The sequence below is a fragment of the Sprattus sprattus genome, assembly GCF_963457725.1.
Source record: "Sprattus sprattus genome assembly, chromosome: 2".
Taxonomy (NCBI): Eukaryota; Metazoa; Chordata; class Actinopteri; order Clupeiformes; family Clupeidae; genus Sprattus; species Sprattus sprattus.
The window spans coordinates 33467416-33488163 of record NC_137921.1 but is presented as its reverse complement, the minus strand read 5'-3'; the positions used below and the strand labels follow the sequence as shown (position 1 = coordinate 33488163).

The 20748-nt window shown below is 39.4% G+C and overlaps 2 protein-coding genes across 2 annotated transcripts; one reads left to right on the top strand and one right to left on the bottom strand.

The window, feature by feature from the left end:
* Window positions 1-2283: 2283 nt before the first annotated feature.
* pole4 (polymerase (DNA-directed), epsilon 4, accessory subunit) lies at window positions 2284-3810 on the bottom strand (the record flags this gene model as incomplete). Its single annotated transcript, XM_080859693.1, has 5 exons — window positions 2284-2753; window positions 2893-2934; window positions 3044-3128; window positions 3360-3645; window positions 3752-3810. 5 exons carry the CDS (start codon window positions 3808-3810, stop codon window positions 2740-2742), a joined length of 486 nt encoding a protein of 161 aa, XP_080715819.1. The 3' UTR covers window positions 2284-2739.
* Window positions 3811-6072: 2262 nt separating this feature from the next.
* On the top strand, window positions 6073-8672 carry LOC308360468 (serine/threonine-protein kinase NIM1; the record flags this gene model as incomplete). Its single annotated transcript, XM_080832398.1, has 3 exons — window positions 6073-6421; window positions 7232-7500; window positions 7923-8672. The coding sequence occupies 3 exons, from the start codon at window positions 6073-6075 to the stop codon at window positions 8670-8672; spliced, it is 1368 nt and encodes a 455-aa protein (XP_080688524.1).
* Window positions 8673-20748: the final 12076 nt, after the last annotated feature.

The following is a 20748-nucleotide window of genomic DNA, read 5'->3' as shown; positions in this document are numbered from 1 at the left end:
AGGCTACACAGACATAAGCAGGCATACAACTACTGAATGAAAACGACTCCTCCACTGATCTTCTATGTTCCAGCAAGGGCAGAGACTGTGTGGGATGGAACAGGTAACTCTAGACTCCCAGAGCAATGTTCATAATTAATCAACAGTTGTCTCTGAAAATGAGACAAAACTACTAACAGGTGTCTTCCGAATGCTTGAACAATATTGTTGAAAACTGAATATACCATGTGTTCAGTGACATATTTAAGGCCACGTTATGAAGATCCTGACAGAAGTATTATTCCAGCTGGGAGCAAAACTGGAAGCAGAATAGCCATAAGTAAATAATAGTTCATATTATTTGGTCGCCTGATGGCCGTAATCATCAAAACCTTCCACAAATACTGGCCTTAGTAGTGGGAGATGTCATGAAAACTATTTTTACTACTTTTATCAACCAACTGTAAATTGTTACTCAGTCTGAGCATAATGCACGTGTCAATGAGTATGACAATGCAAACAATGGGAAAATGTATCTGTTGTGCATAGAGACTTACTGGCTCTGAATGAATATCTTGTGGTAAGGAGAGAGCAGTAATAAGGGCAAGCACAAGTGGCATTACAATTCCATTTCTAAACAACCAATGTTATTCAGTCTTCAGCAAATGTAAAGGCTTTACCTGTTATAAGCAAATTAATGTTCGTAAGCACTATAAATGAGATTAAGCCATCTAAGAGGGCTGTAACTATATGCCCTCTTGTTGACATGAAATGGTCGTTTTGTAGTTATGTATCCAGAAATACCTTGACTGAATACCTTTCGCATTTCAGGCCTGAGTTCATTTCCTTTATAGGGCATTGTCCATATTTGGGCGCCACCTGTGTGGGATGTTCTGTTTATAAGTTTTTCTTTGCTCTGGACATGATTTATTCTAATCTTCAGTAAAGCACTGCTCAGCTTTTTCCTCCCCAGTGCACAATGTGTTCACAGTGGCACAGTAAATCAAGTCGTGAGGCTTACAGCCTGAACACAAACTAATGGATATTTGGGAAACGAAAAGAAAAGAAAACTGAGATTTCCTTTAGCCTTCCGCCTGAAGCACATGTTAGATTCAGTTAAATACATGGATTTTAGTCATATGCAATCACAGCAAGGTCCATTCTGTCAATATGCATCTAAGGCCTCACAGACGGGCGTCAGGCCTGTTCCCTAACCATTTGGACCCTGAGACATCAAATAGATATTGTCCAGGGTCAGGAAGGAAAGACAGCAGGAGATCAATGGTTGCCAGGACCCCAGACAGACACTTAATTGACTTAATTGAGTAAGACCAAATAAGGTAACTTCCTACTTTCATTTATGGACACACCTTTCATTAAAAGGTATTGTTTACGTGTTAATTCTGCACTATAAGGGTCACAACCCTCCGTAATGACATTGAAAGAATTCTCTCGTTTACCGCGACTTGCGAGTTGATTGTGTGATGCGTTGGAATAAAGTATTATAAGCTATACATCTTTCCCGAGTTTCCTGACTCTCTGCAACCGAACCTTGGATTAAGGATAACAGAACCAGCCTACTTCTTCACACAGAAGATGTTTCCTGTCAACAACCATCCATTAATATCATGTCATTACAGTTTTTTAGAATTTACTATGTTCTTCCACAGTCTTAACTTACATAAAATCACTTTTAATGAATCGAATAAAAGCATCTCTGGTCATAAAGTGTTCTGTAAAGCATATGTTTAAACCATCTGACATTTATGAAAGCCCTGTATATACTCCACAAATTACCAAATGTAATACGATGGAATACCTATAGCCATACTGGGAGTTGCATATGAGTTTACAATGTGTTTATATAACATATGACCGTGTCCGTGTGCATCATGTACCTCTTGAAAACAAATAGGCTGATCACAAATTACACCATTCATTTGCACTCTTAACATCTACCCAACTGTGCCAAATTCATAAGGCGCTCCATTATGCTACATATAACACAGTTCTTCGCTAATCTGAAATAATCACTCATATACCTTCCTCAAACCATTACAATTCTAAAGACATTATGTAAGTTGAGAACACAATATAACACTCCTGTACAATATAAGCAGTTCATTTTTTATTGGGAATGATGGCTAGATGGGAATAATAATAGAAGAAATGTACCATGTTTTTACACAGCAATGTCACGGCTTGCATATGTGAAAAAACTATGGACTTGATCTTACCAATTCCATCTCATCACTATAATCAACTTTGGTACTCATCTTTTGACACACTCTATAAAAGATTTGAAACCTGAAAGTTATCTCATAAATAGCTGACCTAGAGAGTCCTGTCGTCATCCATTTCTCCACCCCGTTGGAGACGGAAGACCACAATACTAACAAGTTTAATCTGTGTACTTCAAGTAACAGAACATATTGACAAGGCTTACTTGGGTCCAGTTTAGTGAGCTGAAGCTGATACAATTGTTGTAATTTAAGTTGAATTGAACATTAGCAAAATAACGAAAGGGGGCGTTAAGTTGAATATTTATAAAAGTTTATTTAAAAAAAAAAAATCCTGACACGTTTCATAATATGTACAAGAGACTTACACCTGTAAAAATAAATGTGACTATTGACACTAATGGATGAGTTTGTGTACAACCATGAGGGGTAATTCTGGATGATCCTTCTCAGTCCAATAGATAGAAACACAGTGTATCGAGTGTGTTTTCACTGTGCTGCTGCCCTCCATCTGCAAAAATCAATCCAAGGTACCTAAAAGCAAAAAAAAAGACAAGGCAAAGGCATAATGATGATTAAACACTAACTGTAGGCTCCTTGTGCGACACCTTGATATTAGTGTTTATGATTCATTTTAACAGTTTGTGGTAAGTAAGTCCATGCCTGAACTTACCTTCAAGAAACGCAAATTCATCAATAGCCTCAATAGCATTATCTGTAAAAAGGGAATGACAGGCCAAGGTGAAGTAAATCAATCATGGATTGGTATGGATATCCAAACTAATTCCATTTTCACGACAAAATCGGATGGGCTGTGATCTCACCTAGGTCTTTCCTTTGCAGCGTTTTCCGCTTTCCCTGTTGGGCATACACTAGTGCATCCTTAGCAATCATTTCCACAAAAAGTTCCTGTTGAGAAGGGACAGTAACAATTTAAACACATGACTCCAACCTAGATAGTTTTTGTGACAGATATCAATGCCATCAACGACGGTAGGCAGATACAGCAAAGTTTGGCAGACGATATTTCAATTGATCCTTAAATTGTAACTTAACAGAGCATGTTTGATTATTTATATTATAGGATAGTGACCTAATGGTATCATACTAACAAGCTAGGTAGATAACTAGCTTACGTACTGTAGCCTTCGCAATGATGAAAACAGACTCTTGACTAGCCAGAGTGACGTCCGGGTCAGCTTTCATGAGAGCTTTTATCCGAGCCAAAGGTAATTTTGCCAAGCGACTCTGGGGAGCAGTTGCACCCGTTTGCTGTGAATTTTCTTCGTCTCCATCTGTGCCCCGAGGTTCATCTTCAACTACACGGTCGGGGTCAGAGTCTGTACCCTGTGCATGTCCAAGAGTTGCCGCCATTCTACGCTGACAAAAAATGTGATGACGACAGACGTGTTTCAGTTGTAAATTCCTGCTTCGCCCATTACGTAAGTGGCGTAAAGTATGGTCGTGAATGACACTTCGCGTTGTTACCCTCCACCGCCAAACTCTTTAAAAACAGAGGAGGTGTGGCTAACCAAATGTATCGTGTGACGAGGCTAGGATTGCGTAGATAAAAGTGTACATCACCTGCCATGTTAAATATTGTAGAATATAGAATATAGAATGGACGGAAGAACATATCGCAGACATTGGAACTCTCTTCTGTCTCTTGTTGAAAAGATTTGGCTTTTTCTTGCCAAAATGATTTATTGACTATCATACCAAGTAACTATATGTTCTAACTTTTAAAAGAACAATGTGTTGTACTTTGCTACCAACCACAAAGGTATATAACAATTAGGAAATCCAGTGTTTCCAAATATTTCTGTGCATTTCTATATATTGTTGTTGTTGCAGGACTTCGGGGCTTTTTATAATTTTATTTTCCTGTCCTAGTAAAATTTTAACTAATGAAAACAAACATCTCAGACTAATTTGTATAAAGACAAGAAAAGTACTGTTGACAACAAAAACTAAATATTTTTCCTTTAAATCTGCATGCCTCCTTCAGATCACAACTGTTAAACTGCTGCACATCCTCTAAATCCATCCTGTTATTTCAAAATGTGGCTTTATGGTTGTTTGATTTGCCACATGTGTGCTGTCAAACCATCAGTCTAGTGGAACCATAATTCTACCACGGAGAAAAAAACACTCAAAGAAATGCTTAATTAACCTTGCTAATCTGTTTTGGTATGAAATATGGTTGCAAAATTATAAAATGCAATTTGCACTTAAAAATGGAAAGCACTAAATCACTGTTAGGCCTACTAAGTAAACCCTCTGTGTTGCATACACAGCAAAGTTGTTAGTGCATTAGCAGCATTCCTATGGCTCCATTGCAGGGTGGGGCCCTGTTCGGTAGATATTAATAAGTGTGCCTAATTGGATTAAGCAGCGGTGATCTTGAAAGCTCTCGCAGACTAAGACACAGCCCTTAGTGTAGGCCAACTGCCTCTAGCAGAGGATGAAAGATCCACAGACGCCAGGTACTGTAACCTATTTCTTTTTAGATGTTCTGTTTTGAATCCTCATTTCTCTTAACTTTGCCTGTTATAAAAATAAGTTTTGGACTTAATAAGCTACTTTTTGAAATGTGTTAACTTTATAGGACTATCATTGTAGAAATTAGCCCATGGAAACAGTAATTTAAAAAGGTGACCGCTAGTGCTAACATTATCATTCACATGCCATATAAAACATCACCATACTATACACTATACAATTGCATTATGGTCACATTTGCAACCTGTGCATGTAACACATGATGTTACAGGCACAGACAGTTAATGCTAACATGTACTGATACAAGTATTTAAGGTTCATATCTGTGTGTGAATGTATTTTGTATGTCAGGTGCCTGGCCTTGTCTAGCAAAATGTGCAAAAATGCTTTTGCTAACCTCACCAAGAATGAACTGGACCTTTGAAGTAAGGAATTGATTTCTTCCAACCATGCTGAATGTAGTTCAGAGGATTTCCTTTCCTGTATTTTTAGTCTTGACCTGAACTGTTGTGTAATCCTGGTCAGTCATGTTGTCCTGTCCTACCACTGGTCTTCAGAAAAAAATTGCCTGCAGAAGAAACACTGGAATGTGGAACTGTAGGATGTTTCCAAGCAGACTTTAAGACTATAATTCTGAGAAAAGATGCAATGTCTTTATTGGGTCCTGAACATTATATAATTGGGCCCATTGCCTAACTAAATATATGGTAGCTGTGTTCCAGGTGGTGATATGTAGCAGATCACAATGAGCAATATGAATTTTCAATGTTCCTCACACACTCATAGATGTCTTTTTGGTCCCTCCTTATGACTATTGTTAGCATTCAGCGGCTACATCTTAAGACATATATTACCTATTTGTCATCATTAAGGTTATTCTGACCAGTTGAAAATGATACAATTCCCATTTCCTGCAAACATTGTTCATATCTATAACTGCCACCGTTGACCAGGTCGCCTCCGGCCGCCTCAGGCCGTGTCATCCTGCAGCAGCCTCTCTGAACCCTAATCCCACCCTACATCTGTTGCTGCTGTGTACAGTCTGTTCCCATCGGTTCAGGTCATTAGTGTCTGTGGCTGGGCATAAGCTGATGAGACATCAGAGGAGAAAGAGTTGATGCTATACCCTCAGAGTTTATACTATAACTGTTCCTTTGATTCACTTGAATGGAGAGGGGTGAGGCACACATTTTCTTTAGGAATATTGGGCAAGGACTATTATTCTTGTAATAATGATTCATAACTTTAAATGTCTTATGTAGCTTAAAGTAAATACAGTTAATATGTATGTACAATGTCAAAGTAGTGCTTAAAAGGATCAAGGACTGGCATAAAGGGTTGGCTATATTGTATGGCTTACTGTGTGCCAGTTCGAGTGCACAAATGCATATGCTTTGTTTCCACAGGTCAGAAAACGAAGATAACATGGTCAATGCTGCAGCGAGGTAGGAAGAAGACTAAAGAGGAAATGGTGGAGAGCAAGGCCAAGCATGCACCAGTCCAGAAGCCACCGCCACTAACTGCAGAACAGAGGATGAAGCAAACTCCTATTGAGAGGGTCATCTATGACATGGCCCACAATGAAAGGATGGTGAACGACCTCATTCTGGGCCGAAGGATATCATTCTACGAGCTCCGAGGGGAAGTGGGAACAGGGAATTTTTCCCATGTCAAATTAGGAATTCATGCCCTAACAAAAGGTGAGTAAGATCTAGTTATATTATACTTTATGTGATAATCATTTAAGCAAAAAGTACAAGACACTGGGAAAGTGTTGCAAAATGTCTTCTGGTGGTTCACTTTACCACAAAGTCTTTGACAAGATACAGTAGAGCATTTTGAATGTTGATGCCAAAAACGAAGAGGTGGTCCTCTGGAATAAATGTCCCTAATCACCTTAAACCCTCAGGACCCCCTTGGATGTATGCTGTTATGTCAGATAGATCTCTTTCATTTGTTTTGTGGAACAGTTTGGATGCCTGTGGTAAATCAGAAAAGATGTGGGGGGTATCTGGTTTATTCAGATATTTTAGGCACACATTTTTTAGACTTAAATGAGACTAAGGGGAAGCTTCAAATTATTTTGGTCCTGCTGCCGTGACTGACCTCCCCATGCGCTCCCCATCCTCCTATCCTCCTCCTCCCATCCTCCTTCTCCTATCCTCCTTCTCCTCTCCTACTTCTCCTCTCCTCCTTCTCCTATCCTCCTCCTATCCTCCTTCTCCCATCCTCCTTCTCCTATCCTCCTTCTCCTATCCTCCTTCTCTTATCCCCCTTCTCCTATCCTCCTTCTCTTATCCTCCTTCTCCTATCCTCCTTCTCCCATCCTCCTTCTCCTATCCTCATTCTCCTCTCCTCCTTCTCCTATCCTCCTTCTTCTCTCCTCCTTCTCCTATCCTCCTTCTCCTCTCCTCTTTCTCCTTTACTCCTCCTCTCCTCTTCCTCCTATCCTCTTTCTCCTATCCTCCTTCTCCTATCCTCCTTCTCCCCACTCCCCTGTCCCCATACAGAAAGGGTCGCCGTCAAGATTCTTGACAAGCATCGCCTGGACAAGAAGTCACAGTCTTTGTTTTCCTCCGAGATTCTGTGCATGGATAAGCTGTCACACCCCAACATTGTGCGCCTGTATGAGGTGCTTGAGACGAGCAAGCGCCTGTACTTGGCCATGGAGTACGGCAGTGGTGGGGATCTGTACACCAGGATCAGCACTAGGGGGCGCCTATCAGATCTTGAAAGCAAGATGGTATTTGCCCAGATCGTTTCAGCCGTCAATCACATGGTTAGCAGTCCTTTCCTCAGTATGTGTGCACTGTAGTCGTCAGATCTGGCTAAAGGCCATATTCATAACATATTACATTAATATTAAAATGTAATATTACATTCCAGCATTTGGCAGATGATTTTATACCAAAGACTACTGAGCACAGAATTCCTAAAACTGCCCTAATCAATCAAATTATGTCCTTTATTCTACTGTAAATAGTCTGTCATTTCCATCAAATGGGTAAATAATCATATTTAGGTAAATAATAATCATATAGACTGATAGAATTGTTTCACAGCAATAACTATGCTCTACATGCCCCATCTACTGCCTTGTTAAATCCTTGTGTCCTACCAGTTCTGAATCATGTGACATGTCGTTTTTATGATTACATAGTGTGGATAACCTTTGTGCACTCTCATTGTTTGTATCCACAGCATGAGAACAACATTGTCCACAGGGACCTGAAAGCAGAAAACATATTCTACACCACAAGCTTCTGTATTAAAGTGGGCGACTTTGGCTTCAGCACCGTGACCAGCCCCACTGAGACCCTCACCACATTCTGTGGCTCGCCGCCATACGCAGCCCCGGAGCTCTTCAAAGAGAAAGGCTACCTCGGCCAATACGTGGACATATGGGCCCTGGGTGTCCTACTGTTCTTCATGGTGACGGCGAACATGCCCTTCGGAGCTGACAACCTGAGCCGACTGAAACGGATAATCTTAACAGGTGCTTATGTGCTCCCGAGTCACGTGCCTGATCCCTGTCAGCTGGTCATCAAAGGGATGCTCCGGCAGGTCCCCAATGACCGCTCTTCCCTCTCCCAAATAATGTGCAGTACCTGGCTTACTGGGATTGAGTACCCAAAACCATATCCCATGATCAGTCTCACCCCAGCGCACCTTGTGGACACGGCCAACACTCTAACGGTGGAGGAAAAGGAGGTGAAATCCGCTCTGTCTGAACTTGGCATCACAGGGGCACACTTGCAGAACAACAACTGCGCTGACTCTCACAGCCCGATCTCGGGAACCTACCGTATCATGCTGCACCGTGTTCAAAAGAGGAGGTCTGTGGAAGCAGTGGGCTACGCGTCTTTGGAACCTGACGAATTCCAAACCAAAATGTCTTGGATAGATTCGGCAAAGAAACATCATCCAACTTCTGTCTGTGCTATCCTGTAGGCCTCGTTCCACTCATATCTATTGCAATATTGTCATACTTCAGCAAAAACTGCAGCTACCTGTGAAAACAAGCAGATATGGCAATTATTAAGGTTATTGTGAGTTTAAGTGTGTGTTTGTAATTCACACAATTGAATACAGGTCTCTCCAGTCTCTGCAAACCTGGGAACAGGTACCATATCTAACTAAAAAACACAGTTATACATTTTTACAACTTTATTTATCTTAATATTACATTCAGGTTTAGTCAAATCAGTTAGTCAGTGTAATTTTTAATAATAGGGTATGGACAGAAGCTGAAGCAAAGGATTACAGATTTAGAATCGTTTAATCCTTAAGAAAGGAATCTGACATCACTGCATTGTAATCTTAAAAGAACCCCCAAGATAATAATTCTTAGAACAAAAGATTCCATATGTTTGTCAGATGGGCTTTAAAAAGCCAACCCCATCCGTGTTTGTCATTCTACAAATCGTATTAAAAGACAAGGGCAATACACCCCTTTATAAGTCTATTGCATAAGGGCCAGATCACTAATGCAAAACAAAGAGCTTTACACAGTCAGGTATTTCTGTCCTACTTTGTGTTTATTTGTATAGTCCATGACCTATGCAAGAACTTTACTCAGGAAGACTGGGATTTTTTTAATATTATTTATATATTTTCTATTTTTTATTTATTTTTTTCTGCATTTTTGAGTGTTTGTTAGGTGAAAAATGTAAAATGTATTCAGTAGGCCTATGTCTGTATTAAGTTTGGCGTCTGACACAGCATAAAGCAAATTTAGCTACTATTTCAACATTAATGTTTTAATGTTGTGTATTTGTGTTGGAAGCATTTTCTATCTCAATTCATACTGTACATAAAGCATTATTTCAGGTTTAACCGCAACAAATGAAATTGATGAAATTATACGTTGTAATGTGTGTCATTTTGAAGAGCACTTTATTCTCCTAATTCTTCTACGTGATTTAGTGGTTTGTGCTTGTCTCTTAACTGTTCCTTTTCTTTTTTCCCTGTTCATTTTTGTGAAAAAAACATCATTCCATTCCTGTTGAGACGTGAGAACCAGCTTAATATTCAGTGAAAAAGACATGATAGACTGAATTACAGTGCCACAAATCTCTGCCAAGAGAGTCCTTGTCAAAGGTAATTTCTTGCATTTCGCAATGCGACCTCAAAAGAGAACTTCATCCTGACAGATCTTGTTCAAACAGAGTTGCATCACAGCATGTCGTTGGGTCTCTGTGTTTAACTACTGTGAATGTGAGTATAGGTAATAAAACGCTGGTATGCAGATATATTCTTCTTGGCAGCTAAGCCAAACAAAAGTAACATGCTGAATCATAGCTTGAAATCCCACTGTATGGTCATCAGCAGTTGTTAATATTTTGTGAACAGCCCACTGTATATCACACTGAAATATTCCTTCTTAAAAATGAAACATACAAAAAAAATCATTGGACTATACTTTTAATAAACAAATTGTTATTTTCAAACCATCCAGTCTCTCAATTCAAACACTTCCAGATGGCAGTCATGGCGTTGATACTTTGTTTAGAAATGGCTTGTTATTTCATCAAAAACAACCTCCAGTTGTCTGTGCCATGTTTTGAGATCAACTGTTCTTGGCAAAGGTACAGTACAGTGTAGTTTCATCTACACATCGTAGCATGAATATCATCAAAAAGCATGAAGGGAATGCGAAAATGAAAAATGACACATAAGAGAACACTCTTGTCATATAACCCTTTTGGGGTACATCACCGTGACACTGAACAGGAATGAGCACGTTCAGAAATAGTTGGAAATGAAAGACAATATAATTTATCAAGCATGCGTCCTCAAGACTGCCTGGCGCACACATTTACTGGAGGGTGTGAGTGGAGAATTGCCTGTGGAGCAGAAAATGTCACTTATGTATAAGTCTGATCAACAAGCTCTGACTAGTTCTTCTTTCTGTCTTTCTTCCTTGCATACACACTCTCACTCTGGCACAGTAATATATCTTTCGTGAAATTAAAAAGAATAAAACCAGGTGAGAGAGACTGAGCTAAATGATTTCAGAAAGCAGAAGCAGTGAATATTATAAACAAATTTACCATACACATGCGTCTACTGTAGGTGGTGCACCATACCAACCACACATATACATGAAGACATTCCTGGTCATAAATCTTCAGTGTCAAAGTATACATTATGTTAAAGGATGTTAAAGGATAACTGTTTAATTAGCTTTGTGAGTTGTATTTTCTTTCCTGTTGATCTTGTTGATATTTAAAATTATTATGATAAAGGCTGTAAGTCCAACTGCATAATAAGACAAAAAAAGCTTTTTAATGTTAATGCAATGTTTTTACATTTTCTGGTGTGATACATGATCAAAACAATGAAACAGGCTTTATGGATTGCAGAGAAATACTGAGGAATACTCTAAAAAATACATCAGGGCTGTAGACTTAGAACACCTTTACTTGTTGGCCGCAAAACTGCTTATTGCGCATTTAAAGAAATAATCATAATCTCTTCTGCATTTTCATCTTTATTTCACTGATACATTACAGACAGTGCAATACAGTGGAAATACTAAACACACCACAGATCACACACATCTTAAAGCTGATCTAATAGAACACTGGAATACATATGGTTACACTTGTACATTTTTGTTCATGATTTTAGAATACACATGACAATATAACACTGTGGACACATGGACATTCAGTTGAGGCTATTTCCTTATCAGAATCATTCAGTAAGACAGAGAGATCACATTCAAAACATTCTATTGTTCACAGTTCAATAAAACAGTATTATGAGTATAAGTAGTTGATTAAATACATTTTTATTTGAAGCATTTACTGAAAACTCAACCTTCTGTGAAGTAGTTATCAGAGATGCCTTCAGGCGTACGGTTACACTAACAGATAAATTGACTGGGACCAGTCATATACTGTAGCAAAATAAGCAGTATGTCAGTGTGTTAATGTGGCATTGGTGTCAATATTTTGGGATATTCAATTTCATACTGAATATACTCAGTATAATGCTGCTTATTATAAATTATCCTCTATAAAGATTCCGTCTTGAGAAGACTTCCAAATCACAATCTATGGGGTCTGACAAAAAAGAGTCAAGAATATTGGTCAATAGTTATGTTGTCACATGTATATTATTTCAGTTGGGACTATAAAGCTTTGCACAAAGAGAAAGAAGTACCTCAATTATATCTTGCTCAACTCCAACTCACATCTTTTCATTTTTTGATTTTACTTGACTGATCAGATGTTTTACCCACTGCTCCCGAGGATTTGCACAGAAAGATCTTGAACTCTTCAATGTGAATCTTCAGTATAGAAAACAATGCAGATCAAGTTAAGCTTAGTAAAGGAAACTGGCTATTTCTACTCAGTGTGTGTGTGTGTGTGTGTGTGTGTGTGTGTGTGTGTGTGTGTGTGTGTGTGTGTGTGTGTGTGTTGTGTGTGTGTCTGTGTGTGTGTGTGTGTGTGTGTGTGTGTTCATGTTCAGTCTTTAGCAATATAGGAACATTCTGCATAAACACTTTTCAAGCACTCACATCACAGCTGGAATGTTGCATCCTCCATCTGTTTCCTGTATCCTGTATTTTTCAACCCTTTTTTTGGTGGACTTCTTGACACCACTAACATATCTCAGACAGCAGTTCTCATAGGAGCCTGGTTTTCATTTAAAACAAGGACAAGAACACAGTGAAGTCCATTTCATACAGTAACTATTCCAGAATTTCCCCACGGGATTAATAAAGTATTTATCTATCTATCTATCTATCTATGTTAGCTATCAGTGATGGTAAAGCTAATCAGAATCAGAATCAAAATCAGGTTTTATTGGCCAAGTAAGTTTGCACAAACAAGGAATTTGACTTGGTAAACTGGCTCTCAATGTGCTTACACAAAATACAACACAATACAAAAACAAACAGTGCAATGGTCTATGAAGTTCAAGAAAATGTATACAGGAGCTGTGAATTGTTACAACGATAGTGCAAAGAAGAACTGGAGAGTGCAAGAAGTGCAGGGATAAATATATATAATAATATTACAATATCGCTGATATACATCACAAAATAAGACTGATAACATGAAAAGGAGACAGGAAATAAATTAAGAAATGTATCTTGAACATGGCACGGCAAAGTTAAGTGTTTACCATGCACCTTGCCACCATAGCACCACTTGGCCATTCAAGATTTGGTAGGTTTTTTGCACTATTCCAACAGATATTCAGTTGAGACCTTTACCGCCCATGTAAGAGACACTTACCTTGGGCCAGGCTTGGGTACAGGCACGCCAGTAACAGGACAAAAAATAAAATAGAGAACTTCATGGTTTGGTTCCCTGGAGGTGATAACCTGTGAAACATTAACTGACTTTAAATAACTGACCATGTGTTATTATCCATAGAGGAAGTTATCAGGTAAATCCTTTCAGTGCATAGCAAAATCATGCATCACAAAATGATGTCAAGATTTGTCTGAAACAAAGCTGTAGGCGTATCCCCTAAATATTTGAGAGAATGTTGAGATTTATATATACATGCACATACAGTTTCAATAGCCACAAAAACTTACAATAACCAGTGGTAGGCACTGCTCTGATGGTTTCTGCTCCTACTGACACTTGAAATCTTTCTCTTCTCTTTTTATAGTACATATTTACATACCGTTACCTACCACCCTTCCTTGAGACTTTTTCTTCCACGCCTCTCTCTGTTCCTTCTCAGATTTTTGGATTGAACGCATGAATGGCTGTTTAACCGCAGTCTGTTTTTTTTTTAGAAAGATCTAAGACACTGGGAACTCAGAGGATTCGGTTGCAAGCTGCTCTGAAATCTAAGCACTGTTGTAATCATTCTTTTCTGAGATTTATAGGGCAAAGTTCACATTTGTTGTAGTCGAAAATTACTGATTTTGAAACGTCTCTCAATCTGTATTGCAAAAATGAGTAACATATACTGAATTGGGATGATTCTGTAGAACTCTTGTAAATATGACCCTTAGTCCTATGCTGTGATTTGTAGCTTATACAAAACATTACTTGTTATTCTATCAACCTAAATGTGGATAATGTGTTAAATCACCTGTAAGTCACCTTCTAAAATGAATTGTCAATCAAATGTTTCCTCTGAAACAAAGGGAATTAATTGCATGAATGAATACTGTAGCTGGTAGTCCTGAAATTGGTTATCTTTCAGCCTGGGTCACACCAAGCCTAGCTATTGCACAATAGTGTGCTGTTAAACACCATGACAGTTGGTGCAGTGAGACATAAAGTAGTGACTTGCCAATAAAAACATAGATCTAATCCACAGATCTTGAAAAAAAAAAAAAAAAAAGCTGTTCAGAACTTTAGGGCAAAATTGCGCAATCATTTCCTGAGCGCAGCTAATTTCCAATTTCTACATGTACTCTCCGAGTAATTGTAGATTTTCTTGTCTCTGTCGATAGGCTTGTCACAACACATTTATTGTCACCATAAAGTGTGTGGCTGAGATTTATACAAGATCGAAACATTTTCCGATTTTGAGACCTAACCGTAATGAATAGAAGCAATGGAAGCTTTCTGAGTTTGGGTCATGTTGTGTCTTTTAAAATGGGGGTCGATGTTGGCCTATCCATAAACATTGCATATGAATATTTGAACCATAAATATTTGGCAACATACCAAATTCACCCATCCTGTAAACATGAGAGACAGTCTGTGATACGAGAACCTGTTTTTTTTTATGTGTGATGTGTTTTTTTGGATGTCCTCATTATAGACTAATTTCGCAATTAATATTCCTTTAACAAACAAACTTTAACAAACTTTCATGGAATGACCTCAACAACTTTTCAACTGTTTTCAAAACTCAGCTTCGATAAACTCACTTTGTTTAGACAACTCAGTATTAATGACTCAACCCCCATTATCCCCAGAAGTATTGCTTCATTCCAGGAACAATGTTTGGCGCTGGTATCTTGTTTCTGGTCTGGTGTCTCATATATCGGGCATTAAAAAGATATTCCAGTAATATCCTTCATGTTTTGAAATTCTCATTCTCAGCCAAAATTTGTATCAAAGTCGAGAATATTGTTTTTAAATGTCTAACAAAAAAAGTAAAGCACACATACAGTGGGGAAAATAAGTATTTGAACCCCTTGCGATTTCACAAGTTTGGCCATTTGCAAAGAAATGTGTGATCTAGAATTGTAATGGTAGGTGTATATTAACAGTGAGAAACAGAATATCAACAAAAAAATCCAGAAAAATGCATTTTATAACATTTATGACTTTATTTGCATTTGATGCAAAAAATAACTATTTGAACCCCCAAAACTGACAGACAAAAATGACTTAGTACTTGGTGGAATAACCCTTATTGGCAAGCACAGACGTCAGACGTTTCTTGTAGTTGGTCACCAGGTTTACAAACATCTCAGGAGGGATTTTGGTCCACTCCTCTTTCCAGATCCTCTCCAAATCTTTAAGGTTGTGTTTTCAATGGGAGGGAATGAGGGAATGAGGTTCAAGCCCAATATTCCACGTTACATGGCCCCATCCATAGTCCCCTTGATGCGGTGGAGTCGTCCTGTACCCTTGGCAGAGAAACAGCCCAAAAGCATAATGTTTCCACCGCCATGCTTGATGGTGGGTATGATGTACTCTTGGGGTCATATTCAGCATTCCCCCCCCTGTCAAACACGGCAAGTCGAGTTGATGCCAAAGAGCTTGATTTTGGTATCATCTGACCACATTCTGTCTCCCAATCCTCCCTAGAATCATTCAAGTGTGCAATGGTAAACTTCAGATGGCCCTGTACATGCGCTTCCTTGAGCAGGGGGACCTTGCGAGTGCTGCAGTACTTCAAAAAATGATGGCGTGGTGTGTTGCCAATGGTTTTCTTGGTGACTCTGGTCCCAGCTGCCTTGAGATCATTCACAAGCTCCCCCTGTGTAGTTCTGGGGTTATTCTGCACCTTCCGAATGATCACTGATTCCGCACGAGGGGATATCTTGCATGGAGCCCCAGACCTAGAGCGGGTGACAGTTGTTTTGTGTTGCTTCCATTTATGAATTATCGCACCAATAGTTATCTGCTTCTCACCAAGCTGCTTGCCGGTGTTTTTTTAGCCCATTCCAGCCTTGTGCAGGTCTACAATCTTATCTCTGACGTCCTTGGACAGCTCTTTGGTCTTGCCCATGGTGGTGAGGTTGAAGGTGTGAAGTATGATTCTTTGGACAGGTTTCTTTTATACAGGTCATCAGTTGAGATCAGGTATACCTTGTTAGACCTAATGAGGACTAATCTGTGTGCTTTTTGGGCACATAACTGGCCATTGGGAGCCAGAATTATTGCTGTTTGCTTGGGGGTTCAAATACTTATTTTTTGCATCAAATGCAAATAAAGTCATAAATCTTATAAAATGCAGTTTTCTGGATTTTTTTGTTGATATTCAGTTTCTCACTGTTAAAATACACCTACCATTACAATTCTAGATCACACATTTCTTTGCAAGTGGCCAAACTTGCGAAGTCGGCAGGGGTTCAAATACTTATTTTCCCCACTGTATTATTGATTTTAATTATCATAACTACTATGACAACTGCATATTGTCCAATAATTGGTGATGCCATGACGGGTTGCATGCCACCACTTCATTTTATAAAGATTTTTAACAAATAATTAAAAACAAAACTATTTGGCTACCTGTCCTTTTGACCTTTTGAGGTAAAAACACCTGTGATAAACACAGACTGACATCCCTGATGTGTCTATATTAGGCTCCGTAAAACCTGATTCATACTGTGATTGATACAGTTCACAAGTTTCTGTTACTTCAATAACACCTTTATTCCAATCCTGGAATAAGTACAAATTATTTGAATCCTTAACATGGTGTTACTTTGAAATATTAAAAGCTTTTTAAAGAACTTGCCTTGCGTTACATGAAGTTCTGTGAGCTGTATAACAGTTGGTGTGACCTTAAAAGGTAATGGCCTCAAGTAGATTTATAGATAGGTAACCTCAACCCTTACTAAAACAAATATGCCTCCAGACACATCAAGGATATTAATCTGTAATGAGTTAGTCTGACCTCAAAAGGCCTTGAGGCCAAATAATTTTTTCTTTCATTATAACTACGTATGTCAAATGTGTTTTGAAAAAAGAATAGCTATTTGACATGTCAGGAATAGTCTGTATGCATAAAAGGTGTTTTGACCTCAAACGATCAAAAGGTCAGGTGGGAAAATATATTTGATTATTTGTTTTAAAAATCTATATAAAATCATGCTGATTTTGCGAAAACTATTTGGCGAAAATAACTATTGTGACATGTGAAGGAGGTATGTCTGTATGCATCACAGGTGTTTTGACCTCAAAAGTTAATGAGGCTAAATAGATTTATTTCATTATTTGTAAAACAATCTAAACAATATAGCTGCAAGCAGCGATGGCGGTTTCCTCCTCCAGACATTGCGAACCAGGGAAAAATGTATTTTTGTTACAATTTGTTACTGTATAGAAAGATCCATGCTGCAGACTTGCCAATGGGATATAACATTTCAAATGCATTACTTTGAAGATCCTCAAGGGCCATGGCTTCAAGCTAAGAGTGAGAAGGGGTGTGGTCATCCCTACATTTCCTTAAATGTTGTGTGTGTGTGCTTGCGCGTGTCAAAGGAGCCTGTCCCTGTGTGTGTGTGTGTGTGTGTGTGTGTGTGTGTGTGTGTGTGTGTGTGTGTGTGTGTGTGTGTGTGTGTGTGTGTGTGTGTGTGAGAGAGAGAGAGAGAGAATCTGGAGCACACACGCGCGGAAGAGCAGAGAGAGAGACCCTCTACTGAAAATCACCCTAGAAATTAGCCAAGCATGCATGTTTCAAATATTCACCAAAAATCCACTTTTCATCTTACAGTCAACTTTTTTTCAGATTTGCGTACTTAACATTCTCAAGTGTCTTCACATGAACTTGTGATTGAATCAGAGTATCACTTTTTGACCTGTTGATGTGTAAAGCATTATTTTAGCGTTAACAATCTATCCAATTTGCTTTATATCAATCATTTTTTAAGATATGAAGTTGCCTTTGCACATGGGAACATGTTGTAGTGTTTTCCAGTGACATGTAAAGTTTGGTGTTGATTTCACAAAGATTTGCCAAGATATGACTTCACTTCCTGTTTGGCGACTTTTATGCTGAATTTGAGTGGCTGTACCGGACAAACGGTTGTGAGGATCAAAATTCTTTCCATAACTTTTGTGAAGCTAGGTCTGAAGATCATCTCTGGTGATTTTGAAGAAGATTTGCCAAAAATTGTAGGAGGAGAAGGCTTTCAAAGTTTTTTGATAAAACCGGAAATAGCGGAAAATCTATATAACCGGAAATCGACGCCAAGGGATGGGTTTAATTCGTCTTGATTCAGGGAATCCAATGGTACCTCATTTTTGAAAATCGGTCATACGGTTCAAAAGTTGCGTGTGATACAAAAGTCCAACTTTGCCCTGTTGGTGGCGCTAGAGTGGTGTAATGAGAGCCATGAAACTTGGTGTGAATAAAGAAGGGACTGTCCTTAATGAGTGTGCCAAATTTCACAAAAAGTTACCATATGGTTCTAGGGGCTGCCATTGACTCCCATTGCAGCAACATAAGAAAGCCTACAATAACAATAGGTTACCTCCTACCGGAGGAAACCTAATAACAATAGGTTACCTCCTACCGGAGGAAACCTAATAAAACAAAAAGTAAGGAAATTTGTGTTTGGTAGATTATTTATTTGTTGTAACAATGCTTCTCGGCAATAAATCTTATACCGTTGGAAAGCCTGTTTAGTTCCCTTTTAAATGGTCCCACATTTGTAAGGAACATGCATTTGTGGGATGAGCAGCACAGCTGAGTATGTGGGTTGCGCCCATGAAAAATGTGCCAAATAAACGTACGTACAAAAAGTACGAAAATGTGTGTTTGGTAGATTATTTCTTTGTTGTAACAATGCTTCTTGGCAAAAAAATCTTGTACCGTTGGAAAGCCTGTTTACTCCCCTTTCAGATGGTACCACATGTGCAAGGAACATGCATTTGTGGGATGAGCTGCAGAGCTGAGTTTGTGGGTTACGCCGATGAAACATTTGCCAAACAGCTTATTCTGGCAAACTTTTCATGGGCGCAACCCACAAACTCAGCTCTGCAGCTCATCCCACTAATGCATGTTCCTTACAAATGTGGCACCATTTGAAAGGGAAGAAAACAGGCCTTCCAATGGTATAAGATGCATTGCCAAGAAGCATTGTTACAACAAAGAAATAATCTACCAAACACAAATTTCCTCAGTTTCAGTTTATTCTGGCACATCACAAATGTCCTTAATTTTTGTTCTATGTTTATATAAAATCATGTCTAAGGGGTACTGCAAAAAGAAGCCTTGTAGCATATTAGGAATATTAGTCCATCTGTATCAAACTTAGTTTGACCTCACAGGCTCAAAAGATGAGGAAGACAAATGGATTTGTATCATGTCATAAAAGCAATAAAGGATTTTAATAATGATTAGAGGACCTTATGACATATGAACAATACCTATATGAATACATCACAGTTTAGTCTGTTTCATGTCAACAGTAGATAGCATATGTTAGTTCATGTAGTGTTGTAATCATTCACTGTCTTATCATATTTCAATCAGTTATTCCGCTATTTCCAAAAGGTTACCGTTGGTAACAGAGGGAATGGAATGTTCACAGTAAGACAGCACTGTGTTAAAGGAACAGATCCATACATTGTCATCAGGACTTTGACATCATTCTTCTAACTAGACAAACCTGAGGCGATTGGCACCTTTTAAAATAACCATCATAGATATCTGTTTGGGATTCAGTCACATATCCCCCTCCTTTTCATGGTCCTTCGAGCCGGATTGTGCAATTACCACAGTTAAGGATGTCATACCCAGGAGGAAACGCCCATGCTCGCTGTGATGGTCATCAGCCCCGTTTCCTAGATGACTACTTGGTTGAACGTCCAAGGCGACAACTGCCTCAGACACATACACTCCAAGACCAAAATGTTGTTGGAGACAACAGGCACTGTGATCACGACAACTCCACGTCACAGACAGTTCTATGACAGGCTTCCCCAGACTTCACATCCACGCCGCTGCCAACCAGGTAGCCTTTCATCCAGCCAGTGGATGACGTGTGAGGTGTGCTGTGGCCTGCGTCCCATCCTTCTCCACTGGCTGTCAAACCAGATGGTGACACATTTCTGCCACCACCTCCGCCAGTGTCATACCTAAGGATGGGTATGAGAAGCTCATCACACGGTCAAAACAGGACAGAGCAGCTGTCAGGACACTGGAGGGTAACACAGTCAGAGTGGGGGGGGATCGCCTGCCTCTTCAAGCGCTTCGACGTTCTGTACTGGGCCCGCTGTGTGGGAAACTGCTGTGTCAGGAGTCCATCTGTACAGAGGCTGACAGCAATGAGAGAAAGGAGTCTTCATGGCCAGCAGGTAGAGGCATGTTATCCTTCCACGAGCCTGCTGGCCTGCAGAAATAACTTTTCTGTGACCAGTGATCAGCCTCTTCCCGAGGTTTAAGCAGCTACCATGAGCTGCTGGAGGCCTCTATCAGAGCAGGTCATGGGGTGGCTACACCCACAGACCCCACAGCAGAAGATTTCAGGCAAGCTGAGATTGCTCTCCTTGCGACTGCTTCCCGGAGGAATTAATTCTTCTTTCCACAAGGAAACCTGTCCTTGCAGCCAGCAGACTGCTCACATTGGCTCCTGAGTACGACGCAGAGGTCCAACTGACCCGTTGACAGACTCATCAGACTCCCATCACTCCCACAGGTTACGACTGGCTTACGTCAGGGCAACAACTTTGCTCCTCAAGCTCTGACTTTAGAGTGAACTGTCATTAGTCGACCGCCCTCTCAGTGTTGCCAGATGCACGATAATTATCCTCATTTTGAGTGACTAGTTGCACTAGTGACTAGTTGCATTGTTTACAACATCACATTACACAGATATCATGTGCTGTTCTAAACAATGCAACTAGTGACT